At 51.5% G+C, this 26870-nt stretch overlaps 2 protein-coding genes across 4 annotated transcripts in view; one reads left to right on the top strand and one right to left on the bottom strand.

The window, feature by feature from the left end:
- DNAH10 (dynein axonemal heavy chain 10) overlaps window positions 1-11640 on the top strand; it is a 161177-nt gene extending 149537 nt beyond the window's left edge. For both annotated transcript variants that reach the window (XM_055550810.1, XM_055550808.1), the window contains 11 exons: window positions 1103-1286; window positions 2083-2283; window positions 3334-3543; window positions 3677-3772; window positions 4821-4992; window positions 6317-6448; window positions 6623-6834; window positions 6927-7094; window positions 8752-8932; window positions 10425-10570; window positions 11270-11640. In XM_055550810.1, the coding sequence (XP_055406785.1) occupies window positions 1103-1286; window positions 2083-2283; window positions 3334-3543; window positions 3677-3772; window positions 4821-4992; window positions 6317-6448; window positions 6623-6834; window positions 6927-7094; window positions 8752-8932; window positions 10425-10570; window positions 11270-11416 (1849 nt within the window). In that variant the 3' untranslated portion in view covers window positions 11417-11640. The remainder of the gene's footprint in view (window positions 1-1102; window positions 1287-2082; window positions 2284-3333; window positions 3544-3676; window positions 3773-4820; window positions 4993-6316; window positions 6449-6622; window positions 6835-6926; window positions 7095-8751; window positions 8933-10424; window positions 10571-11269) is intronic.
- Window positions 11641-11813: 173 nt separating this feature from the next.
- CCDC92 (coiled-coil domain containing 92) overlaps window positions 11814-26870 on the bottom strand; it is a 37249-nt gene continuing 22192 nt past the window's right edge. The window contains exons 2-4 of one of the 2 annotated variants that reach the window (XM_055550812.1): window positions 16663-16809; window positions 15987-16028; window positions 11814-14115 (exon numbers count right to left, since the gene is read on the bottom strand). In XM_055550812.1, coding sequence (XP_055406787.1) covers window positions 13340-14115; window positions 15987-16028; window positions 16663-16792 — 948 coding nt within the window. In that variant the 5' untranslated portion in view covers window positions 16793-16809 and the 3' untranslated portion in view covers window positions 11814-13339. The remainder of the gene's footprint in view (window positions 14116-15986; window positions 16029-16662; window positions 16810-26870) is intronic. The other variant, XM_055550811.1, reaches the window with a different exon arrangement.

The following is a 26870-nucleotide window of genomic DNA, read 5'->3' as shown; positions in this document are numbered from 1 at the left end:
TTCCCATGGGGATGGTCTTGATCCCTGTCTCCTGTACAATGTCACAAACCTCCCATAATTGTATTTAACTCAAATATTAAAATCTTAACATGTTGTTAGTGGAGATATTTTGATTTTTTTTGGTATCAAGGCTTTAAACTCATACAGCACAATACATGACATCTCACTTTGAACTAGCCACAGTTCAAGGCCTCAATAGCCACACATGCCTGATGGTTACCATATTGGAAGCTCTGGAATCAAGCGCAAAGATGGATGGGTAACTTAGGGTATGTGTGTACTCAGTCACTTCAGTTATGTCTGATTCTTTGTGACCCTATGGACTGTAGCCCACCAGGCTCCTCTGTCCATGGGATTTCCCAGGCAAGAATACTGGAGTGGGTTGCCATGCCTTCCTCCAAGGGATCTTCCTGACCCAGGGATTGAACCCGAGTCTCTTAAATCTCCTGCATTGCCAGGAGGGTTCTTTACCACTGGTGCCACCTGGGAAACCTGTGACAAACTCAAATATGCCTCCATGGCTGGCAGGTGATGGAAATGAGTGAACGAGACTGCACAGGGACGGGGGCAAACTGGAGCGGTCAAGTCCTGGCCAGTAGCCGCTTAACCTCTGCTGACTGATGCCAGGTGGTGGTGGGGACCCAGATCTCTGACTCTTCAAAGCAAACTAGAAATTTGGATTTCTACACAAATCTCCCAATCTTTATGTGCTGGCAACTAATTTTTTAAAAATCTTGATATATTGGCCATTCAGGACATGCCTGTGAAGCTGCTAGTGTGGGACTTCTGGGTTCAGTGCCCTGGGCACATCCACCTGGAAGGCTGGCCTGTCACGAGGCACCCAGCTCAGAGCAGGTCTCCTGAACCCAGCCTGGATGTATCGGGCTATGCAGAGAGGTCCCTGTGATCCAGGAGCTGATCATCCAGTGAGTGAGATGTGTGTGAACACTGGATACCTAACAAGGAAGGCTGAGCAAAGAACGACACCAGAGGAGTAGTCAGAGGTTCTGGATGCCGGCAGGCAGAGTGCTGGCCACATTGGCCAGTCCCTGCCCAGAGCTATCCTCCCAGGAGCATTTTCCAGTCGTGTTTCTTTCTCTAGGTACGTGCAGCCCCCGATGATCAGCTTTGAAGCCATCTTTGAGCAGAGCACCCCCAACTCGCCCATTGTGTTCATCCTGAGCCCCGGCTCGGACCCTGCCAGTGACCTTATGAAACTAGCCGAGCGCAGTGGTTTTGGAGGGAACCGCCTCAAATTCCTTGCCATGGGTCAAGGTCAAGAAAAGGTAGATTGTTGTTGGAAGCAACAAGCCCTAAACGTGCTTGAGGTGCCTGGAATGAATTCGCGAATGCCTGGCTTTAAGCCAGGAGTGCCACCCACACACCAGCACCACGCCTTTCCGGTCTAAGGAGCAGGAATCAAATGTCACAGCGATGATGACAATGTGAACAGTAGTTAGTTCTAGAGCTGACCTTCTGTGATCGCCCGGGCTTGCACCTGTATGCTGCAAACAGTATGTTCTGCTATTTCCAAAGCACTTTCTTTTAAAAAATAATTAATTAATTAGGCTGTGCCGGGTCTTAGTTGCAGCATGCAGGATATTTAGTTGTGGTATGTGGGATCTAGTTCCCTGACCAGGGCTCAGATCTGGACCTCCTATATTGGGAGATTGGAGTCTTAGCCACTGGACCACCAGGAAGTCCCTCCAAATCTGGTCATCATCGCATCTGGTGATCATCTCCCTCGGCCCTTGCAGCAGCCCTGTTTTGGATCATGCTGTCACTGGTGGCTGCCAGTGGCCAGGCCACCCTGTCAGGGGGCAGGTGCCACTGTGTCTGAGGTTGGAGCTCTGGGTGCCAAGGGAGGCCAGTGAGTGCAGCCCAGTGAACCCGGGTGACCCTGGAGGAATGCTCAAGGGTTGTATCTTCAGAGGCTCCCTCTGCAGCTCTGGGACCACCGGCTCCTTTGTGTCTTCTGCTGCAGTGGCCAGCAGGTTATGGGGGCTTGGGGAGGGTCTGGGAGAGCACGGGGTGGTGCAGCCTTGGGATGCCAACACTTCCCTTCTGTCTCTGTCAGAGCAGGTGGCCCTGCAGCTGCTGGAGACGGCGGTGGCTCGAGGGCAGTGGCTGATGCTGCAGAATTGCCATCTCTTGGTCAAGTGGCTGAAGGATCTGGAGAAGTCCCTGGAGAGGATCACCAAGCCCCACCCTGACTTCCGCCTGTGGCTCACCACAGACCCCACCAAGGGCTTCCCCATTGGGATCCTGCAGAAGTCCTTGAAGGTCTGCCTGTAGGATAAACAGACGCACCCATGGCTCAGTTCCTCAGTTCGCCTCCCAGTTTTGCTACCTGTGTGTGTGTGTGTGTGTGTGTGTGTGTGTGTGTGTGTGTGTGTGATGTGTGTAGGATAGAGCTGGGACCCCTTGCACCCCTCTTCCCCAATTCCATCTCTCTCTTCAGAGATGAGCACTGTCCAGAATAAGATGATGATCACTGGGTGACAGTGATGATTCCCAGGCCTGTCTTTATCCCTTCTGCATGTACCCAAAGCATGTGTGGGTTAGTTTTCACAGACTTCACATTTATTAAACCTCCTATTTTCTCTCTCATGATTGGCCCGCCCACAGCCCACAGAACCTGAGTGCTTGTTTCAAGGGGTTTACAGGCCCTGTTTAACTTAGTCTCCGGGGACATTCTGGGGAAAGGTTTTGTCATCTCTCTCTGCCTCTGGGACAGGTAGAGGGAAAATGTACCTCCTTCTGTTTTACATTTGAGGATCCCATGAATCAGAAAGAGGCTTAAAGAGCCTTCCTAGGATCATTTGATGAGTTAGGGCAGAGCTGGAACAACATCTAGGTTGGGGTGTGTGTGTGTGTGTGTGTGTGTGTGGCTGGGCTGGGTCTTCGCTGTCGTGCATGGGCTTCTCTTGTGGAGTGCGTGCTCAGTCGCTTCAGTCATGTCTGACTCTTTGCAACCCTATGGACTGTAGCCCATCAGGCTCCTCTGTCCATGGGATTCTCCAGGCAAGAATACTGGAGTGGGTTACCATTTCCTCATGGGGTTAATTGACGTGTGGCATGTAGGATCTTAGTTCCCCGACCAGGGATCAAACCCTTGTCCCCTGAATTGGAAGGTGGATTCTTAACCACTGGGCACCAGGAAAGTCCCCAATATCTAGGTTTTTTTTTTTTTAAACTAATTCGCCTGGGTCCTTGACTTTCACTGTTAGGGAAACAGGGAAGATGCCCTGTTAGGATGGAGAGAAGGCCATTCTTCAGAGCCCGGCTCCTGGGTCTGGGGTCCCCGTCCCCATCTGTCTGCCCTCCTGACAGGTTGTCACTGAGCCACCCAACGGGCTGAAACTCAACATGAGAGCCACGTACTTTAAGATCTCTCCTGAAATGCTGGACCAGTGCCCACACCCTGCTTTCAAGTCCCTGGTCTACGTGCTGGCATTCTTCCATGCAGTGGTGCAGGAGAGGAGAAAGTTCGGGAAGATCGGCTGGAATGTGTACTATGACTTCAACGAGTCTGACTTCCAGGTGAAGATGTGGCTGCTGCCTCCACCCGGGGACACTCCTCTCTCAGTGGTTCCTGCCCGCGTTTTCAGAAAACAGTCAGAGCCTGGCTGGCTGTGGGTTTGTGGATACCCAGGCCTGTTCCTCCTCTTTTAAGGTATGCATGGAAATTCTGAACACATACTTGACAAAAGCCTTCCAGCAGCATGACCCTCGGATCCCATGGGGTAGCCTCAAGTACCTCATCGGAGAGGTAGGAGCATCCTGGGGACCCTCTGCACCTCTCCACTCCCCCCACCCACACTGGGGCGGGCTGGGCTATGGCCTGGCACCCCTGGTCCATGGCCTCTGAGCCCTCTGGGACTCCCTTCTTTGAAAAAAAAAAAAGATATTTATTTTTGGCTGTGCTGAGTCTTGTTGCTGCTCGGGCTTTGTCTAGTTGCGGAGAGTGGGGGTACTTTTCAGTGCAGTGCATGGGCTTCTCATTGAGGTGGCTTCTCCTGCTGTGGAGCACAGGCTCTAGGTACACGGTTTTCAGTAGTTACGGCTCCTGGGCTCTAGAGCACAAGCTCAATAGTTGTGGCACATGGGACGCAGTTGTTCCATAGCATGTGGGATCTTCCCAGACCAGGGATTGAACCTGTGTCTCCCGCTTTGGCAGGCGGATACTTTATCACTGAGCCACCCGGGAAAGCCCTGGGACTCTCCTCTTGCTCCTGCTGCCCATCAGTCAAAGGCCCCTGTGTCCCTAAGAAATACCTCCATTCATCACTCCATTATTCCTCATTCTAAGTGAGCAGGCTTCACCTGGGGGCCCTGGACTTACTGTCCTGGGGACTCATGTTCCCCACCCAGGATGCTTCAGGCACATCACTGGAGCCCAGCTCCTGTTCAACTGGCCTGGAGGTCTACTCTGGAGGCCATGACATTATACAGCGTTTGTGGGAAAGCTTCCCCGGTAGCCTGCACGTGGCTCAAACAGAGACATCACCATTCCAGATACAAAAGGGGCTGCTGGCTTCCTGCGTTGTTTTGTTGCTTATTTGCTGTGTTTTGGGGAGTTTGGCCAATTGCACACAAGAACTGCTGTCACCCTGGGCTCTGCGAGTCTGCACACTAGCCCCCTGGTATATAGCGGCTCAAAGGCACTGTGGGCGAGTACGGTTGGAGCTGCACGGTGGCCAGACAGCAGGAGTCTCACTGAGGGTACATCTGGGCTTGACCCTGGGCTATCTGCTGGGACCTTAGGGTTCACCCTGGAGGTCTGGGTTCCCATCGACTCTCTCTCTTTTTACCGTCAGGTTATGTACGGAGGACGGGCCATCGACAGCTTCGACCGGCGTATCCTGACCATCTACATGGACGAGTACCTGGGAGACTTCCTCTTCGATACTTTCCAGCCATTCCACTTCTTCCGGAACAAGGAAGTGGACTACAAAATCCCCCCAGGGGATGTCAAGGAAAACTTTGTTGGTGAGATTTCTCAGTCATTAGAAAGTATGCTAAATATTTTATCCTAAGGGAGCCTGTGCATTTCAGCTGTTCTGATTTCTGCGGTTGGCTTGATGGTTCTTCTGACCCCTCCGCTGTTGGGGTTCCTTGTCAGGTCGGGGGTGGTTTCTTATGCTTTTTAGAGGGAACGCAGCAGGCTCTTCCTAGCCTAAGACCTGATGGAGTTAGTTCAGACTTCCTATCCTGGAATGATGGTACATATATCAGATTCTCCACTGAAGGGCAGAGTGGCCCCTGGGAAACTCACAGAGCCATTTTCTTTTCTTTTTAATTTTTTTAAAATTTAATTTTATATTTGAAAACAAAGCAGTTTATTATACTCAAATACATACATATTTGTATATATCCCCTAGATATATACTGATAAGGGAAGGAGATCAAAGATATATATACGTGTGTGTTAGTCGCTCAGTACTGTCCATTCTTTGCGACCCCATGGACTGTAGCCTGCCAGGCTCCTCTGTCCATGGAATTCTCCAGGCAAGAATACTGGAGGGGGTTGCCATTTCCTTTTCCAGGGGATTTTCCCGACTCAGGGATTGAACCTGGGTCTCCTGAACTGCGGGCAGATTCTTTACCATCTGAGCCACCAGGAAAGCTTAGAGTTTATATAAACTTTTGAAGAATACATCTGAATAACCCAGTTTATTATAATTCATATATTTATTGTTAGAATATATCTAATGATCCTAAATGTTCTTTTTAATATAGTTTATTTTTTTTGTTTAAGAAATTTTATTCATCTATTTGGCTGCATCAGGTCTTAGTCACGGAATGTGGGATCTTCATTGTTTCATGCAAGATCTTTTGTTGGGGTGCATGGGCTCAGTAGTTGAGGCACATGGGCTTAGTTGCTCCATAGCATAGGGGATGTGAGTTCCCTGACCAGGGATTGAACCTGCATCCCCTGCATTGGAAGGCAGATTCTTAACCACTGGATCACCAGGGAAGTCCCCTCACTGGGCCATTTTCATAAAAGCTGTGCATAGAAGGAGTTCCCTGGTCGTCCAGTGGTGAGGACTCTGGGCTTTCACTGCTGTGGGCCTGGGTGTGATCCTTGATTGGAGAATTAGGATCCTGCAAGGCATGGCAAAAAAAAAATAGATGCACCCAGAGCTGGCTTGGATGTAGTAGTGTTGAATTCTTATTTTAAAAGCATGTACCCCTTTAAGAAGTGGAAAGTAATATAATGTGTCTGGGGAGGTTAAGGCTGTGGGTCTTCAGAAATTGGGGGCTGGGGGGTTGACACGGCGGTGTAACCGCTGCCTGTTCTCTCCATTTATAGAAGCCATTGAGGCCCTTCCGCTGGCCAACACGCCTGAAGTGTTTGGTCTTCACCCCAATGCTGAGATTGGATATTACACTCAGGCGGCTCGAGACATGTGGGCTCACCTGCTGGAGCTGCAGCCCCAGACGGGTAAAGTCCCCTGCAGACAACTGTGCTCCTGGGGGACCAAGGGCGTTGGTCCAAAGTGTGCTGCTTTGGTTTCTGGTAGTTTCCACATTGCTGGTGCCTTTCATCGAAGGCGCTGGATACCCTGGTCCCATGCTCAGGTGCCTTGCTGTCTCTAACAACGTGTCCTGGTTTCAGGGGAATCCAGCGCTGGCATCAGCAGAGATGATTACATCGGCCAGGTGGCCAAGGACATAGAAAACAAGATGCCCCAAATCTTTGACTTGGACCTGGTCAGGAAGCACCTTGGGCAGAGCATCTCCCCCACCTCGGTGGTCCTCCTGCAGGAGCTGGAACGCTTCAACAAGCTTGTCATACGGATGACCAGGTCCCTGGCTGAACTTCAGAGGGTAAGCCCCGGTACTCAAGTGCAGATTCCTGCCCAGGTGGAGTGCCTGGTCTTCCCCTAGTCTTGCCTGATTGCTCTTGATTCTGTCAACAGGCCTTGGCCGGAGAAGTTGGGATGAGCAGTGAATTAGATGACGTAGCCAGGTCTCTCTTTCTCGGGCAAATCCCTAACATCTGGAGAAAGCTTGCCCCTGACACCTTAAAGTCCCTTGGAAACTGGATGCTCTACTTCCTGCGGAGGTTCAACCAGTACACGACATGGGTGAGTGAGGGCAGCGGTCTGCTTGCTGGTTCAAGGCTTGGCCGGGACTCCCTCAAACCACCTCCCGACTTCTCCCATCCCTGGTAGTACCTCTGTCCAGAGCTGATTAGGTGCTCTGGAAATGGTCCGTGACTCTGCAGGCATATCTGTATTTTTTTTTCCCATTTCTTTCTTTCTTTTAAAGACTCTGAAGCATACTGTGCACGACTTATTCACCTAAGAGTCTGTCTTGGCAATTGTTCCATCTAAGTATTACACTGAGATCTCTCTAGGCAATTCCAGCTCACATCCAGCTGTATCCTTTCCCCAATGGACATTTAGTTGGTTACCATTGGAGTTTTTTTTAAGTCAACTTTAAAAATTTGGCTGCACTGGGTCTTAGTTGCAGCATGTGGGCTCTCTAGTTCCCTGACCAGCGATGGAACCTGGGCCCCTTGTGTTGGGAGTGTAGTCTTAGCCTCTGGGCCACCAGGGAAGTCCCTGTCTTTTTTTGTCTGCTTGTTTTTGGTTTTGCTAGTACAAACAACAGTCTGTTGCACGTGACTTTGGAGACTCATATGAGTATATTCCTTGTGTACAATGGAAGGATTGGATCCGGGTGTGTGCGTTTTGAATTCTGACAGCTCTTGTCAGTTTCCTAGAGAACTTGACACCAAGTGTACAAGAATGATCATTTCCTTGCCTCTCTGCCACATGGTGTGTTCTCAATATTTTGGACCTTTTTCTTCTTCATACGTAAAAAATAATATCCAAGATTTTGGATGTGTATTCCTTTAATTATGGTGAGGCCGAATGTCTTTGACCTGTTTATAGACCTCGCGTGTTTTTCTGTGACTTGACTTTTTGTATTTGGATTTCATTCTTACCAAGTTTTCCACCTTTTAAAATTGATTTTTAAGAGCTCTTTGACTTCCCTGGTGGCTCAGATAGTAAAGCGTCTGCCTACAATGCAGGAGACCCGGGTTCAGTCCTTGGGTCGGGAAGATCTCCTGGAGAAGGAAATGGCAACCCACTCCAGTATCTTGCCTGGAAAATCCCATGGATGGAGGAGTCTGATAGGCTACAGTCCATGGGGTCGCAAAGAGTCAGACACAACTGAGCGACTTCACTTTCCTTTCCCTTTTTGTACATCAAGGGGATTTACCCTTTTTCTCTGCTGGAGTTGCAGATACCTCCCCAGCTTGCCTCAAGCTTGTTGATTTTGTGTATTTTTTTCCATAGGAGAGTTTTACATTTTAATGTAGTCAAATAGACCAGTCTTTTCTTTCATGGCTTCTGAGTTTTGTATTCCCTACTCCATGATTCTGAAGCAGAATCATGCTCGCGGGAGATCTCATTTGGTACTTTTGTGGTTTATTTATTTATTCATTTTTGTTTTGTTTTTGGCTGTGCCACGGCATATAGGATCCTAGTTCCCTGATCAGGGATTGAACCCTCGACCCCTGCAGTAAGAACGCAGAGTCTCAGTGTGGTTTATTGTTTATATTTAAGTCTTTGCTCCACCTGGAGTTTGGCCATCCAGCTTATTCTTCCCAATGGGCCAACAGCTACCCCAACACCATCTTTCTCCCTCTAAGGTGAACTGCCTCTTTTGTCAGCCATGACCCTGGCATTTGATGGCAGCCCCAGGCTCCCACCTGACCGCCTCCCTTTCCAGGTCACCGAGAGCGAGCCCAGTGTGATGTGGCTCTCTGGGCTGCACATCCCAGAATCCTACCTCACGGCCCTGGTGCAGGCCACCTGCCGGAGGAACGGCTGGCCACTGGACCGCTCCACTCTGTTCACCCAAGTGACCAAGTTCCAGGATGCAGATGAAGTGAATGAGCGGGCAGGACAAGGTATGGCCAGCTCCCTGTAGACTCACAGACTCTCCTGTAAGGTCTCCCTTCTGGAGCTGAAGGCATGAGCACAGTGTGGGCCCGGATGGGCCAGGAAGTGTTTGAAGGTCAGACTGCTGCAAACACTGGCTGTGTATGTGCACTGTCCGCGTGGGTCCTGGCATCTCTGAGGGTGTGTCTGGATGCTTCTTGTCCAGTTTTTCCTTTGAGATGCGGGCTGATGTCAGGGGAGAGCTGAGCCACACTCACCCTGCTCGTCTATGGGAAATGGGCTCCTAGGGTTAGAGTGTGAGCTTTCAAAGAACTGGATCGCCAGGTGGCTTCCCAGAACCATGAGAACCCAGGGGCATGGAAGCCAGGGAGTGGGATAGGCGAGGTGCGGACCATTTAATTGTGCTGTAACTTCAAGTCCCTTAGACACTGGCTACAGTCTGCAAACTACAGCTGGAGACTGCTATTTCTTGGGGGAGTCATGTCTTAGAACAGTGGTCCCCAACCTCTGGGATCTATTTCTGATGATCTGAGGCAGAGCTGATGTAGAAATAAAGTGCACAAGACATGCAATGCGCTTGAATCATCCTGAAACCATCGCCCCAAACATCGCCCCTGACTCCCAGTCCGTGGAAAAATTGTCTTCCACGAAACTGGTCCCTAGTGCCGAAAAGGTTGGGGACTGCTGTCTTGGAGTGAAGTGCAAGCACAAAAGCCCTCTTGATCTATTGATAGCTTGGGGAGCAGGGATATACAGTGAACATTCAGGAATGCTCCATCCCCATTGTAGAAGCCCCAGAGAGGTCTCAAAGGGACTGGCGGTGCTGGGACCTCCATCCTCTCTGGGCCAAGTGGCCGTCCTATTCTCCGCTCCTGGGCAAGTATGCACTGTCCTCCTCCCTGAGACCGCTTCCTCTGCAAGGCTTCAGCTCCCTGCTTTCCTGTCACTTCGGCTCTGGGGGGACTCAGAATTGCTGTGGTGCCAGCTGACTCTGGGGGCCCCAGGCCGCTAAGTCTGGGGTGCCAAATCGCTGGGGAGAGACGCCCACCCCTCCTCCATGGCACGGTGGCCATAGGGAGGGTCATGGGGTCTCCGGGGCATCGGATCTGGGCTGTTCCTCTACAAAGGGAAAGTGGGCCAGGTAGAAGTGGTGGCCATGTCTTTTGGGAACAGGCATGGGCTGTGTCTGGGGAAGGAGACTCGGTTAGTTACCTTTTTGTTTATTGATATGCACATCCCCTAAGAGCCATACAGCAGAATTATACGTCCCCCTGCCTGAGTCCAGGGTTTCCCGCATGGCTCAGTGGTAAAGAATCCACCTGCCAATGCAGGAGATGCAAGTTCTATCCCTGGGTTGGAGGAGGAAATGGCAACCCACTCCAGTATTCTTGCCTGGGAAATCCCATGGACAGAGGAGCCTGAGGGGTTGCAAAAGAGGCAGACACGACTGAGGGACTAAGCAACAATGCCTAAGCCTGGCTGTCTTCCTTGTGCCTCTAGGATGCTTTGTCTCAGGACTGTATCTAGAAGGCGCTGACTGGGACATAGAAAAAGGATGTCTTATCAAGAGCAAACCCAAGGTGCTGGTGGTTGACCTGCCCATCCTGAAGATCATCCCCATTGAAGCCCATCGCCTCAAGCTGCAGGTGAAATGCTGATGCCCACTTCAGTTCTCCTCTTCTGGTCTCCTCTGACTAGAGTTAGACACCAGGCAGTTTCCAGCAGTCTTGCCTTTCAGCACAGGAGCCCTTCACCTTTCAGGGCTGGGGGAAGCCCTTGAGCCCGTCCTCAGGAAATGCACTTGTGCGCATGAGTGTGTGCAGAGTCTTCCTCAGGGGGCCACGGGTTAAAGCTCGGATGCGGTGCTCCAGGCCTGCTTCAGGAGTGACTTCTCCCTTCTTGTGAAATTCTGTGGGCACTGCTTGGATCTGAATGGAGTTACATTCGCTGTGGACGGCAGGTGCCTCCTGCCCTGCCGCCTACCCGCTTTTCATGGGTGTTTGCAGAGCCTGGGCGTGCCTCATGGGCTTGGTGGGGAGCCTTCTGGTTCCTGAGCTCTTCGATGAGCCTTCGCCCTCCCACCCACCCTCTGGGACTAGCACTCCCTTCTGCAGGCTCAGCTGGTCAAGAATCCTCCTGCAATATGGGACACCTGGGTTTGATCCCTGGGTTGAGACAATCCCCTGGAGAAGGGAATGGCTACCCACTCCAGTATTCTGGCCTGGAAAATTCTATGGACTGTATAGTCCACGTATATAGTCCATGGGGTTGTAAAGAGTCAGACACGACTGCGCAGCTTTCAATTTCACTTTCGATTCTGCCCTCACACCCTTTTTCCTGTGCAGAACACCTTCCGGACGCCTGTCTACACCACCTCCACCAGAAGGAATGCCATGGGGGTCGGCTTGGTTTTTGAAGCCGATCTCTTTACCACGAAGCACATTTCTCACTGGGTCCTGCAAGGGGTGTGCCTCACCCTGAATTCTGATTAACCCTCTGGCTGAAGAAACAGCAATGGATTCTAAGTCTGTGGTCAGCGGTGGATATGCTGGAGTTAGAGAAAGACTAGATCGTCTGCTGTCACTTCTTGGGACTGCTGGAGGAAGGAGGGGGATTGACACTGCTTTTTCCTTTCATTTGAAATCCATTTTCATCTTTTTCCATATAAGTTAACCTGAATGTTTTTTTTCAAAAATATTTTTTTAAGGATTCTATGTATTCAAAAAGTAAAATAAAAAAGAGCCTTTTAAGATGTGTCAAATTTTCTTTCCCTTTTCAGACAGAAATCTCTTTCCCTTCTCAACAAAATTGGCTGGCATGTCAATGGCACAAGTGAGAATTCTAATGTAAATTTGAATTTACAAAGGTGGTTTTTTTTTTTTTTTTTTTTTGGTTTTTAGTATTTTCTTAAGTCATTTATTTGGCTGTGCCAGGTCTTAGTTGCAGTATGCAGGATCTTTAGTTTCAGTATGTGGGGTTTAGTTCTCTGACCTGGGATTGAACCCCAGCCCCCTGCATTGGGAGCAGGGAGGTTTAGCCACTGAACCACCAGGGAAGTCCCCCAAAGGTGGTTTTCTGATAATCCAGGTCTGTTTCAGCAGCTGCCTCTTTGGGGCAAGCGCTGTGTGCTAGGGTGTGGGGTAGAAGGCAGGGGCTGCCCCGTGGGGTCAGCAGGGGCCCCTTCCCTGGGCTGATGATGCCAAGGAGGAGCAGAGGTGGACAGAATCACCCAGGGCCTCTCCCTTCCACAAGTCTCCAGCCCAGTTCTTGTGGTGCAGACCTGCCAGCAGGTGGGTTAAGACAGTGGGTCTGATGTTTAAGCCCTGCCTGAGCTCCTGCCCCCAACTGCCTGGGTTTGTGAGGGTGCAGACTTAGAAATTTCCAGGACCAGCAGCTCCCGGGTGTCCTTTTCTTCTGTGCACCTGGAGCCCTGGCCAGGCCAGTCTGGGAATGAGGAGCAGCTTAACTCTGCATAGGAGGGACAGGTCTGAGCTGAGCGCTAGCAGGACACAAGGGCAGGGCCGGAAAAGCGACTTTTGCCAGAAACGCAGAACATTCTAGGGACTAGCTCTGGGTAATGTGAGCTAACCGGGGCTCCTCTTTCCGGAAGTGAACCCCACCCCGGGACCTACCCTGGGTGAGCCCACTCTCTGGGCAGCAGTTACGGGTGGGGGTGTTCTATTTCTCCCCCTCCCACTGTCTCTCCCCTCTAGGCCCACCCTGGGGTGGTTTAATAAAAGACACAAAACAGAAAGAAGGCAGGTTTAGAAAATAAAGTTTGTTGGGATCTTAAACATTTTGGATAAAACAAAAAATATGAACACACATTCAGCTCGTGGTGATATGAGGAGTAATGTCATCTTATTTAGTTCCTGTGACATAACATACATCTGCTCGGTTTATCTGTGCCGCCCCCGGGGTGGGTGTGTCGGGGGGGGGTCTCCAGGAGGGCGCAGGGCTTTTCCGGAAAGGCCGCCCCGGAAACCCGAGGCGTGAGGTCAAGGCCGATATGCGTTGCTCCGACTTTAGAATTAGGCGTGTGACTATCGGATAATTTCGTTAACGTCGAGCAGGAACGCGGCCTGTGGCCCGTGCTGTGTGCGCGCGCGTGCGCGGAGGTTCCGCGGAGCGGGGCTAGAAGCAAGCGAGTGGGCACGCAGGTGTTTGGCCTCAGCGATTAGTAAATACGGATTCTGCGGCAGAGGCAAGATCCTGTTTCGGTGTCAAGTCAGAGGGCCAGAGGAGGAGTAGGAGGAGAATAATCTGTTGACAGTGTGAAAAAAATTTGGCATGCATGGGAATTTAAAAAAGACAAAGCAAAAGAGGAGGTGTGGATGAAGTGTTTTCCTAGTTGTGATCACAGTGCCTCGACAGCGGGGTGGAGGGTCGCCGGGGGGTGGAGTGGGGCGGGGCGCTCACACAGTTCTGTCCGTCCCTGAGTGCTTCCTGACCACCTTGCCTCCGTTCACCTGGTCCACCGCCAGCGTCTCCACCTCGGGCGGGGCCTGCGCCGGGGCCACGTGGTGGATGCGGTGCGCCACGCCCACGTGCGCCTTGTGCGGCTTCTCGCGCGCCGGGCTGGGCTGCTCGCCGGCGCTGCGGTCCGAGGCGATGGGGGGGATGACGAGGGGCCGCTCCTTGATCAGGTGGACCTCGGCCGACTCCCTGGCCAGCAGGAATGGGGTGGGGTCCGGCATGGCGTCCACAGGCTCCCGCAGCAGCAGTTTCCGGCTCTCGGCCCCAAATCTGTAGACCTCCTCGAACTCCGGGTGCAGCGGGGCCGAGAGGCTCTTCTTCATGCGGCGCCGGGGCGTCTCGGGCAGCCTGTCCTTGGGCGGCGCCGGCTTGTAGCTGGCCAGCGCGGGGCTGCCGGCCGGGCTGCCGTCCGAGGTGCCGCCCGAGCTCAGGAGCTTCCTCTTGGTGGCGTGCAGCTGAGAGGTCAGGTAGGCGATGGTGCCGGCGCGCTGCTCCAGTTCGCTGGTCAGCACGCCTAGCTTGTGGCTCTTGACCTTCAGCTCCTCCAGGTACTTGCGCTCGCGTTCCTTGATGGTGTTCTCCAGCACGGTGATCATCGCGTTCTTCTGCTCCAGCTCCTTTAGCAACTCCGTGTTCTCGTCCTCCTTCAGTTTCAGCTGCGCCTCCAGGTCTTCACATCTTTTCTTGAGTTCACTGCTTCTGGAAGCTCCGTCCCCTGGATGGACAAGCCGAGGGGGCAGAGTGAGAACCCAAGGGCAGGGCGGCTAGATGCTGGGGGTTGGGGGGATGGGGGCAGGGAGACCTTTCCTGCAAGGATCAGGGGTCTAGGCCGGCCTCGCCTCCCCATGGGAGAGGGGTACGCCTGTCCAAGATGGGTGTGGTACCCACAGGCCACAAGGAAGGCGGGACCCCACCCCTCATGCCCCTTCAGCGTCCTCTCCTCCCAGGAAAGGGCAGGTGATCAGGAGGTCTTTGAGGCCCCGTCCAGTTCAGTTCAGTTCTGTGGCTTAGTGCATGAAACGATGTCTCCAAATTTAAAAAAACGCTGATGTTAAAATGGGCAGCTTCAGAGTATTGGTTGGTTATGGTTTAATCACTGAGCCCTATCCAACTCTTTTTGCAACCCTGTGGACTGTAGCCCGCCTGGCTCCTCTGTCCATGGGGCTTCCCAGGCAAGAATACTGGAGTGGGTTGCCATTTCCTCCTCCAGGGGACCTTGCCGACCCAGGGATCCTTGCTGAGCCACCTGGGACGCCTTAAACCTTTCCAAAGGCATAGGATTACACTGTTAGCAGAGCCATCTGTCTGCTCCATTCAAAGCACGTTTTGGAAAGACATAGACATTCTCCATGTCTAAGGCACAAAAGCTCTCAAGTTGCAGGGAAGACCCAATACCAGGCTGCCACCTTTCCCCTGCTTCAGGTCCCCTCTCTGCATCTCTCAGAGCCTGAACCGTAACCCCTGGGGGAAGGCCTGTTTAGAAAAAGCCATCTTGACTCCACTGTGGTTTCTGCACTTTTAAAATCATCATCCTGTTCTCTGGTGCAGCTGTTTGGGACAGGCCATAGCGGCCCTGGCTTCTGTCCCCTCTGCCCCAGCTGCCAGCGGGCTGGTAGCTTTGCGGGTCCCTGAGGATTCTGGCTTTGGGGGAGCATTGCTGGGACAAGTCTAGAGAGAGGCGTTCAGGGCTGTTCTGGAGGCCACCCAGTAATGTGGCCCCTCGTTCAACCAGTCTGTAGAGAGCACACGTGCTGTGCCAGGCCCTGTGCTAACTCGCTGGACACAGACGGAACACTGCTCCATCCTTTCTTTCTGGTTTATGTCACATCTTGTTCTTGGTTACAGAAAGAATGCATACTCACTGTAAGAAACCAGAGAACCCAGAAAAGCAGAGGGGTGAAATGAAAGTCAATCAGTCATGCCCAACTCTTTGTGACCCCACGGACTGCAGCCTGCCAGGCTCTTCTGTCCATGGAATTCTCCAGGCAAGGATACTGGAGTGGGTTGCCATTTCCTTTGCCAGGGGATCTTCCTGACCCAGGGATCGAACCCTGGTCTCCTGCACTGCAGGAAGATTCTTTACTGACTGAGCTACCAGGGAAGCCCACAGAGAATGGGCATTCTAAATGAAGTGTTGGTCGCTTCGGTTGTGTCTGACTCGGCAATTCCATGGACTGTAGCCCGCCAGGCTCCTCTGTCCATGGAATTCTCCAGATAAGAATACTGGTGTGGATAGCCATTCCCTTCTCCAGGGGATCCTCCCAACCTAGGGATTGAACTTGGGTCTCCTGCATGGCAGGTGGATTCTTTACGGTCTGAGCCACCAGGGAAGTCCATTCTAAATACATGTGTCAATCAAAAAAAAAATAAGAGCACACACCCCTTCTGCCCGACTGACAGCCCCTCGTCACACCTAGGGAGTCCAGACTGCCCTCCCCCTCCTCTAGGAGAGCTCTGATCACACATGCAACTCTTCACAGCAAATGTGTTTTCTTCTACATGTGTCATTAGTGAAAACAGGTGGCACCAACATCTGCCACAATAGGAAACAACAGTGGAATCAAATCTGGGGAAGGGAGTTCTTACCTGTTTGATCCGAACTCTTGACTGTCAGCTCGTATGTTAAATCTAAAAGGGAGATCATGTACAACCATTGTGAATGATTACTGTGTATTCAAAACCTTCATCTGCTCTGAAAATGCAGAACTGACTCCCACGATCAGCCTGAGGGTCCTGCCCAGACAGGGCAGGGATTGCCAGCATTAGAGGCAAAGTGACAACAGAAACCATCAGTGGCCACTGGCCTTACTAGGGTTCAGAGGGGACCCTTCTTTCCCCTAATATGTACCCAACATCCACAATTACCAAGCAGCTTGCTCTGTGTATTACACTTTGATCCTTGGTTCCAAGATGTATTGTATTAATAAACTCTAACCATTGCACTTGGATCCTTCCAAGTCCTCAGTAAGCTGAGAACTGGCCTTCCAGCTTTATGCTTGGTGCATGTGGCCTCAGCAAAGAGGATGAGGTAAGGCATTCAGAGGGACTCCAGCGATGACAGGGTTAACCACCCAGAGGAGGGAAGTGAAACCCCCTTCTCACTCCCCTGGCACAGCTCTGGAGGCAACCAGTGTGAAATTGTCTTGATGACAGGTTCTGCTTTGCTCGGCAGCCCTGGAGGACAGGCCTGGGACTGCCCACCCCCCCCGCCCCCCGCCCTGCCCCGGTCCCTGAAGGTTGCTGGGTGCCCCCACCCCCATACCTGTGCAATGTTGCTGCAGCCGCCTGATCTCCGCGTGCAGCCCCTTGAGCGTGCTGGCGTGCTCCCGCTGAAGGAACAAGAGGTTCTTCTGTGCGCTGTGTAACTGGTTCTCCAGGTTTGTGGCTGCCATGCTGACATGCAGGTGACCTGCGGGGGACACAGGGTCTGGTGGTAGGAGGGTCGCGGGGTGACAGGCAGGAAAAGGACACTGCCTGCCGCCTGTCCCCCCACCGCCTGCCCTGTGGCTTTGTGGGGTGGAGGGCAGTGTGAGGCCCAGCTCCGGATGCACAAGGTTCCCTGATTCCAAACCCAGGCCTCGCCACGGGCTACCCGGCTGCGACCGACTGAGGCCAGACTCACTCCTGAAAGACGTCCTTGAGCAGGTGAAGCACTGGCTGCCTCCTTCCAGGAAAACCAGCAGCTGAGGAAGTGAAGTCTAGAGCTGCCAGGCCAGGAGTAGGAGGGAGATGAAGGGGCATTTCAGAGGGAAGCCCCCCAGGACGTCACAGACTTGAGAGCCAGCCCCCAACCAGACCCTTCTCTTTTCTTCTGATTTCCTGAGAATGATCCCATGGGGCCACAAGGAGGAGTCTGGAGTCCAGACTCAGACCCTGCCCTACTCCCCGCCCCTCATCTTCCAGCCTCCATCATCAGCTGCTCACTCAGGGCTCAGACTCTTGGCCTAACTGTAACTCGAGAAATGCGGTGAAGTCAGCCGGCCGTTCTGGAAAGGCTACCAGAGTAATTCAAGACACCTTTGCATAGTACTGGAAAATGCTATGGATGAAATGTGGATTATCTGTCTATAAATTATTCCTGTGAATACAGAGCCTCACGGTGCTTTTTCCCTAGTCTGCTGGGCCAGCAAGCACCCCCCAGAGGAAACACCACCTCTCACGGGGCTTCCGGTGGCTGGGTGTGTGGTAGGGCAGCAGCGTGGCTCAAGGGGCCGCTCCAGAGGTGACAGCGCAATGGTCACACCAAGCTCAGTCTGTTATCTCTTTTTTTTATTTTTTAACTTTACAATATTGTATTGGTTTTGCCATACATCAAAATGAATCCGCCACAGGTATACATGTGTTCCCCATCCTGAACCCCCCTCCCTCCTCCCTCCCCATACCATCCCTCTGGGTCGTCCCAGTGCACCAGCCCCAAGCATCCAGTATCGTGCATCGAACCTGGACTGGCGACTCGTTTCATATACATGTTTCAATACCATTCTTAAGTCCCGTGGTGAAATCTACACCCCAACTCTTGAGCTAAGAATGGGGTGTATTTAGAACCCCAGGACATGCGTTTTTCTTCACAAGAGAAAGCTCCTTCAAAGGAAAATGAAGATGTGCAGGGAAGGACGGAGAGTGCGCCAGACAGAGCCTGGGAGGAGGATGCTCACCCGCACATCCTAGAAAGACACGCCTAGCAGGGGAGAAGCTGGCGAGACACAGCAGTGACTAAGAGGAAACTGAGGGGCTTCCCCGGTGGCCCAGTGGTAAAGTACCCGCCTGCCAACGCAGGAGACGCGGGTTCAAACTCTAGGTCGGGAAGATCCCCTGGAGAAGGAAATGGCAACCCACTCCAGGAATCTTGCCTGGAGAATCCCGCAGACAGAGGAGCCTGGCGGGCTACAGTCCACGGGGTCGCAAAGAGTCGGATGCGACTGAGCGCACAGGCAGACACACAAGAGGAAATGGAACACGCAGCTTTGGGTGGGAGTGTTCACCGCGCCTTAGTACAGGAAGCGATCTGGGAAAGTGCTGCCTGGAGCCTTAGAATTTGTCTTCCCTCTGACTTAGCAATTCCACCTCTAGGAATCCACCAGAGGGAGATAATAGCCTCCGTGTGAGGGAGATGGAGCTGTGAGGACAGTCGTTGCACTGCCTTCTACGGTCAGAACTGAGTCAGGAAGCAAACTCAAAACCCAGTAAGAAGGAACGGCTTGAATAAATGGGAGAGTCATCTCTATGGAAGGAGGATCGGATCTCCCCAGAGGCCTGGAACTCTACCTAAGGTCTGGCCGCAGGCCATGCCACAGTTGAGTTTCCATCCACCAGAGCTGCCCTCGGAGGAGCCGAGAGCAGCCTGCCTGTGGGAGCAAGGAAGGTTTCTGCCACCCCCGGAATTGTCTCCCTGCTGCAGCCACAAGCTTCTTGTACATGACTGCCGGGCCAGATACTAGTTCTAACTGTAGCGCCATGGTGCCTGAGATCCTGACGGCATGGTCAGGATGTGGCCTTGGGAGGAGTATACTGACCTAATAAGGCGCCAGCTCCGAGCAAGGCAAGTCCAGGGTGTGAGCCATGAAGGGTATGTGGCAATTCCACGGGAGACGTGTTTCTCTTTAAAAGGATAGACCTGGAACTTGCCTGCTGGTCCACTGGTTAAGACACTGAGCTTCCAAAGGAAGAGGTGCAGGTTTGATCCCTAGTCGGGGAACTAAGAGCCCACATGCAGCGCAGCCAGAAATAATTTAAAAGGACAGACCTAAATCTGTGCTAATGTGGCTAATGGAAAAAGCAGAGCCTGTGTTTTAGGGGTTTGCCATTGATGAAAAAGAACCATTTACATTCCATCCAGAACTTGGTGGGTCCAGGCGGGTAAAGAACAGACCAGGTGTCCAGAGCTCCCTCGCTGTCCATCTTCTCTGCCACCTGGAGCAGCCACCGCTGTGTCTTGGTGACCCTACTTCGAAAACAGTTCTCGAAACCACTGGTTTTTCTCCGTCTTACGCCTAAGCCACATCACCCTCACCTGGATCACTGTAGAACCCTCCCTCTGTCCCCTCTCACCTCCTCGATTCTGTCCCCACAGAGGAGCAGAGTGATGTTAACAGGACCTGCCACAGCTCTGAGTGGGGTGGGTTCACGAAGCCCCGGGACCAGCCCTGTGGTCTCCACGCCCAGTGGCTTAGTGAGCCTCCAGGGCCTTGGCCTCTGCACCCTGGGGGCCTGTCTTGGGTTCCTCTGCCCAAAAGGCTCCTCTCGTGTCCTCTCTTCAGCCCACCGTTCCCTGTGAGCTGAGGTCTGCATGTCTTTACTTCTTGACTCAAGTTCACTTCCGCCCTGGCCCCAGGCTGGGCGTGGTCACGCCTCCCGCCCTTCACCGCCAGCCCACAACTAGCCAACTACCTCCTGCCTCCATGCACAGACTGCAGGTTGGGTCACCGCTGGATCCCAAGCCCTTGCTCGGAGCGTGGCACCCAAGAGGCCAGCTGTCAGCACTTGCTAAACCAGCGGGCCCCAGCGCCAGGCTGTTGAGCGTGGGTGTGGCACCAGGGGAGCTCAAGGCCTTTGGGGCTAAAGAGCCTTTGTTTCCACCAACTTCTGACTTAATTTTGCACCTCTCAAGGCATGCCTTGTGCAAAGAAAGCACGATATACTAAAATTGCAAAATGGTTTTGTCCAGCGCTGATGGTACAAATGAGGTGCCCAGAAATAAATACGCGCTTCTATGACGTACCGTCAGGAGCAGGGAGGGGAGTGGAAATGTGGCCTCCACAGGCACCCCTTTTCCACATCACAGCATGGGGTTCAGTTTTACTTGTGGGGACGTTGCCAGTGGTCCAGCGGTTAAGAATCTGTTTTCCAATGCAGGGGACTCGGGTTCAATCCCCAGCTTCCCTGGTAGCTCAAGTGGTAAAGGATCTGCCTGCAATGCAGGAGACCTGGGTTTGATCCCTGGACCAGGAAGATCTTCTGGAGGCAGGTATGGCTACCCACTCCAGTATTCTTGCCTGAAGAATCTCAAGGACAGAGGAGCCTGCTGGGCTACAGTCCATGGGGTAGCAAAAGAGTCAGACACGACTGAAGTGACTGAGCATGCACGCATGGGTTCAATCCCCGGTTGGGGAACTAAGAATCCCACGTGCCACGGGGCAACTAAACCCATGCCGCAACTAGAGCAGCCCCCGAGCCACAGTGAAGATCTGTGTGCCACGTCTAAGACCCGGGGTGGTCAAACAAATAAATATTAAAACATGTTTTACTTGTAACAAATTTAATGATTTAAATAAGCATTCGCATTCTAGCTGCCTTCATGAGTCAGTGACTTGAACTGCACTAAATCTGTTATTCATTAATTCATCACCATAACTACAGAAATAAAAGTGTGCCCTCGAAGCTTCCCATTCACGCAGGCAGGCAGTCTGGAGACGAAGGAACACAAGACATACAGGGGAGTGTGAGTGTATGATGGGCAGAGCCGGCTCTGTTTGGAGCTCGGACAGTTGGAGGACAAGGGTTTTTCAGCCCTGTGATACTCCATCTGGATGCTGGTGTCTCCTCCTCCACAATCTACACTGACTTACAAGGCCCAGAAGAGGAGATACCATCTGGGCAGGGCAGCCTCTGGTTGGTGGATGTCCACGAGAGAGACAAGTCTCATCTCCAAATGGGATCCAGATTACTGTCAATACTTTATTTTCTCATCAGCACAAAGAAGTAAACAGTATCACTGACTTCCGGAGAATAGAGAGTCGCTGCTGTTTTAAAGAAGGTGATGGTTTGGGACTGCCCTGGTGGTCCAGTGGCTCAGACTCCGTGCTCTCAGTGCAGAGGGTCTGGGTTCCATCCCTGGTCAGGGAACTAGATCCTACACGCTGCAACTAAGAATTCACGTGGCACAACTAAACATCTGACGTGATGCAACTGAGACCTGGCATAGCCAAATAAATAATGTAAAATAAATATTTTAAAAGAGAAAAGGTAATGGTTTAATGTCATCTCCTTGGCTACTGATGACACGGAATCACCGCAACGACTTAATCCTTCCAAGAAGCTGACATGAATGAAGCTACAGAAGCATCCTGTTTAGATCAAGGAGACGCAGCTGAGATGCAGACAGTCTGGAGGAAGGGAGGGAATCAGTCCTGGGAGGCTGTATTCAGCATCTCTGAGGCGCTATGGGATTCAGAGACATGAAGGAGCATTCGTGACCCCTCCCTGGAAGGGTCAGCGAGACGGATGAAGGGAAAACGCAGGCGTCTGTTGCAGATGAATAATGCATCCGGCTTGAGCAAAGGCACTCAGGCCCCCTCAGCTGTGTCAGCCAGTAATGGCGGGTGACATCCATAAAGTGTGGCTGGCAAAACACTGCACTTTTCAGGTCAAAAGGGCACACACTACATGTTGTGGGCTCTTTGTACTGCAGCTTTTTGTCTCGAGGCAATCCCGTTTCTTCTCTGTTACCAGGAGCCATCGGCGATTTTACAGTTATTTGCTTGGTCAAAGGCAGCGTGGCCTGGACACGGGCCCTCTTCTCCCCTGGGAGATGCGGTCCTCGCTGCAGAGGACTAGGTTTCGGCCGGGGTAGCAGTCAGAGGGCAAGCCCGCCCTCTGCCCGCATCTTCCCCAGGGAACCCTGGCAGAAGCAGATGCCTTGGGCATCTCCAAGTGGGCCCACCTGTGGAACCGGTTACCTTAATTGGTTTGGAGGTTAGGCCACATCCATGTTTTTTTCCCCCTTTGGCAAATTCACTAAGATTTAAATTTCTGTGAATTTACTGTTTGCTCTACATGTTCAGAAACTTAACACTCGAAAAGGACTGACTTCTATAAAGGTGGGCACCTGGCTGCGACAGCTTCCCAGAGTGGGGAGGGACACTAACATCATCTCCTGGTGACGACATGCTCTCCGTGACTGTTCTCAGAGAGACGTAAGGACCCCGACCTTGCTGGGTCTGCTGTGTCTCGGCCTGAGGACAAATGGCCCGTCAGTAGTTCACGTCCAGTTTTCAACCGAACTCACGACTAATGTCCCTTCCCCCCTTTCAGGGCTTTACTGTATAAATGATGACATTAGGGTCTTATTTATGGAACTGTCTCCGCTCACACGAGCACAGAGTGCTTTCCCATCACTTATGTCACTTCACAAACACCCCTCTGGGGAAAAACAGGAACCTCCTACCTACGCACAAGCGAACGGGTAGTTCAAGAAATGCCGCATCCGAGCCTTGCTCCTCGCCCTCGGGTCCTGTGCGTGGATCTCAGATTCATTCAGGGATTCAGATGCTTTCCACAAAGCACGTGTCTTGTAGTGCTCTGTGGCCGAGGGGGAAAGGAGCACCGTCTGTTGCAGAAGCGTCTTGGCTGGAAGGGATGCAGTGCCCACCACCTCCCCCACCCCGGCAGACCACCAGGATGGGCCTGGAGCTCCACTGCTGACGCAGGCAGGATTCACCACTGCCTACACGCAGGTGAGTCAACGACCAAGAAGGCTGTGCTGTCCATCCAACACAGCAGAAACAACTCACCAACAATTCTGCTTTTTTTTTTTTTTTTGACCACACCACTCGATCCCTACCAGGGATCAAACCCCATGCCCCCTGCATTGGTAGTGAGGGGTCTTAACCACTGCCCCACTGGGGAAGTCCTGAGTCTTGCTCTTAATACCAGCCAGGATTTCCAGGAAATGGGCGAGGGTGTTCTGGGCCTAGCCAGCCTTTCTTTGGAAAGCAGCCAGGCAGCACAGGAAGAGACGACGAGGTACTGTCACGTGATGCGTGCGTCCTGATCCTTGGCCGGTGCCCAGTCCAGGAGCCGGGGCCACATTCCCTGTCTCCCTGTCCAAGGCCAGGCTCACAGGAGCCCTCTGGGGGCTGAGTCAGCACGGAGCCTGTTCTGGGGCCAAAAGCAGTGCCTCAGCTCGGCCACCAGCAGCCAGAGACGGCCCTGGGACTCCAGTGGCGGAGGCACTCGAGCCAGATTCATCTTTTCCCCTTTTAAACAGGTACCTTGCTTTTGCTTTGACGGCTCTCCTAGGCACACTCAGATCTTGCCTACATTCTCCTCTCGAGGCATAGCCCTGATCGTGTCATATCCCTCTGATGTTCTTGGAGTCCAGCTCCATGTTCCCAGAGGCCCTGCCTGCCAGCTGCCTCCCCTCAGCCTCCCCCCGCACGCCTACGCTGCTGGCCCCTCACCCTCGGCATCTGCCCCTCTCCCCACCCCAGCACGGGGCCTCTGCACACCGGTCCTGCAATCTACACTGCTCCTGGCAAACCACCGCCCACCCACTCTTCCTCCATGTCTGCACTCCTTCCCGCATTACGTACAAGCTTCAGATACTTTTCTATGGCTTTCCGAGGGTGCCGAGTGGGGAATCTCAACAAGAATTACAGGGCATTAATAAATAAGCACTGCCACAGTGCTGATTCGAACATGACCTCATCCCGTAATTTCTTCACATGCCAGAAGCAATATTTTCAAGTATCCCTGGACCACACTTCTTAGACTAAAAGAAATGAAGTATCTTTGTTAGGGAAGGGTCTCACCATTTAAAAATGGGACATTTCTTTGTTCCTGGGTGATCCAAAGTAGACCTATCTTTTTTGCTCGACACAAAGCTTGTGGAAATAGGGTAATAATTTTAGAATCTGAAAAAAAATATAGCACACCCAGTACTCACGTGGTGCTGTGAATTAGTTATAACAAGCTATTTTAGATTCTAGTCATGAATAAGTTATAACCCATTCACATCTGGTTCTCAGGCCATGAACCACCAGAAAGACAGGAGTCTGGCTGCCTCTGCAGGTGCTCGGCAGGGCCTGAGACCCAGCAGGAGGTGCCTGGCTCTGTCCAGACCCTCGGCGTCCAAGCCTTTTGTGCATAAAGACCTCTGCGGCTTTTCTTGTGGGAACTCTCTGTGCGGCTCTGGTGTCCTTTAGCTGAAGCACTGTCATGGTGAATATGAAGACTGGCCAGAGGACAAAGGTGGCGAGTGGCGTGATGAAGTGTAAGAGGAGAAGAGATGGTTTCCAGCCTTGAGGTGGTGCCCTAAGTAGATTCATACACTCAGGAAAGGCTGAGGGTGGAAGAGACCTTCAAAACCAACTATTCTGTATTTCCACACCTCTGTATTTCAAGGTCAAGAACCTGCGGCCCAACAAAGATTTGCTTAGCACAGTAGGATTTAAAAAAAGGGCAGAAAGGCAAAAGTCTTGAGGTGCTTGAGTGTTTAGGGGTTAAATCTAACCCTATTTTGTCACTGAAACTATCGTAATATCTAACTTAAGGAGCCAGTCCCAGTGCTGGAATGTTGCTGGTAGTCCAGTGGCTAAGAGTCCAAGCTCCCAATGCAGGGGGCTCAGGTTCAATCCCTAGTCAGGGAACTAGATCCCACATGCCACAACTAAAGATCTGGCATGCCTCAACAAAGACTGAAGACATGGCAAAGCCAAATAAACAAATACATAAAAAGGGTTAAGTGCTCAATGCAATCACTTATGGTGTCTGGCACGTATTAAGTCCTCCGTAAACATCAGCTATATTATTTTACGTAAATGTTGGTCAATGTACAAATATTGTTTACTTGGTCCCACACTAGGGTATGATGTTTCCTGAACATCATCTGAGTTTGAAAATGAGCTAGCAAAGGATTCAAATTCCTTCCAAAGAGGAAAACATAAAAGCAGACGGGGCATTTTCTGATGGCCTTTTCCCTTTTCATTGGAGAGAAGCCATTCAGGGAAGTGAACAGAGACAGGCAGGCAGAGCCAGGCACCCTAAGGGACAGTAGAACCTACTTCCTACTTTGAATCAATCTATAAGACTCTACAAGAAGCTACAAGAAGGCCGAAGGCTAATTAGGCCATCAGCTCTCAATCCAGGATACCTGCTTGTAGGAAGGGAAACTTACCATCTCTGAGAAGTGAATCCTGACGTTATTCTGCATTCACAACCATCCTGGATAAAGACACTGTTGTGAGTTGCATGACCCCGTCATTTCTACTTGCACATATTATTTAAGAAATTCAACTGATAAGTTGTTTGAGAGTCCTCAAGAGTTGGGGCACCAAGAAAAAGGACGGCATTTCAAGGAGACGAAAGCATTCAGCAGCCACTCCAAAAATATTCTGATAAAAGGAATGGACACCATGAAAAAGTAGAAGCAAAAAGGACACTGAAAATAAAAGGTGCAACTGTTTTTAAAGTGACAAAAAATCTTATTAATCATTCTTAAGGAATTGGGATATTTTTAAAAACTAATACAACACGTGAGTTGAGAGCTTAGCACACCAATCAGAACCTTGGGTTCCAATTCAGACTCAGCCACGTTCTAACTGTAATCTCTGTCTGCCCCTACTGTGTCCTCCCATGACACAGGGAACAATACCAGTACTTACAAGACACAGTGACTGGGGGATGTCTCAGATAAAGCACTTAACCTATGTCTGGTCTACGGTGATAAAGTGGTACCTGCACTAAATTTGCACTCATCCACATGAGTGGAAACTGGGTGGAGATATTTTGTGAGGCCTGTTCTCTGTCTGGGTGGATAGTGCATATCATCTTTTAATAGCTGGTCTGTAAGCTTCCCAGGTGGCACACTGATAATCCACCTGCCAATGCAGCAGACACAAGAGATGTGGGTTCGATCCCTGAGTCAGGGAGATCCTCTAGAGTAGGAAACTGCAACCTGCTCCAGTTTCTTCTTGCCTGGAAAATCCCATGAACAGAGGAACCTGGAGGGCTATAGTCCGTGGGGTTGCAAAGAGTCGGATGTGACTGAGCACATAAAACTTCTTTAATGATGAAAATATATTACTTTATAGTCAGAGAAAAATATAAAGCAGTTTCTCTTAAAAAAACATAACCACTAACTATCCACTAGCAAAGTGGTATCATATGTTTTAATTATGCTGTTTCAGGGTAGTCTTGGGTTGCTTTACCAGAATGGAGAAAAATTGATGGGAAGGCAGTTTTTATAAAAGCAACAATTTAGTGTCCCTGAGACATGCAGAAAATGATTGTGACGAGCCCTTGAGTACCTCCCCACCCCCATGTGTTATACCTTCCTGTAATTCTCTGACATTATCCATCATAAAATGTAAGGCCCATCAATAGTTCTTTAGTCACTGACAGCCATTTCCTCCTTGAAAGAATGCACAGCCTAACATGAAAGCTGTAATAGATGTGATTAGAGGGATCCGCAATTAGGTGGGGAAATACGATACGTGGTCGTCTGGGAAGTCTGCAGTCACTGGAGGCCTACACGATGGATTTATGAACCATGATTCTCTGCAGTCTGATTAGCTCATAGTTTAAGGGGGAGCGGATTGGGCTTCTATGTACAAAATCATATGTCAAGTGTCTGTACACTGGTAGGGGCTCGGCGCTTCCGTGTGCAAATGTCTCAGGAAGAAAACAGGTCTGTGTTTCAGGTTGTCTAAAAGGCCCTCCGAGTGGGCAGCGCAGGCCGGGTAAAGACAAGCA

This window comes from Bubalus kerabau, chromosome 16 (genome assembly GCF_029407905.1).
Source record: "Bubalus kerabau isolate K-KA32 ecotype Philippines breed swamp buffalo chromosome 16, PCC_UOA_SB_1v2, whole genome shotgun sequence".
Lineage (NCBI taxonomy): Eukaryota > Metazoa > Chordata > Mammalia > Artiodactyla > Bovidae > Bubalus > Bubalus kerabau.
The sequence above is the reverse complement of the archived record's forward strand: the minus strand, read 5'-3'. Positions and strand labels throughout refer to the sequence as shown.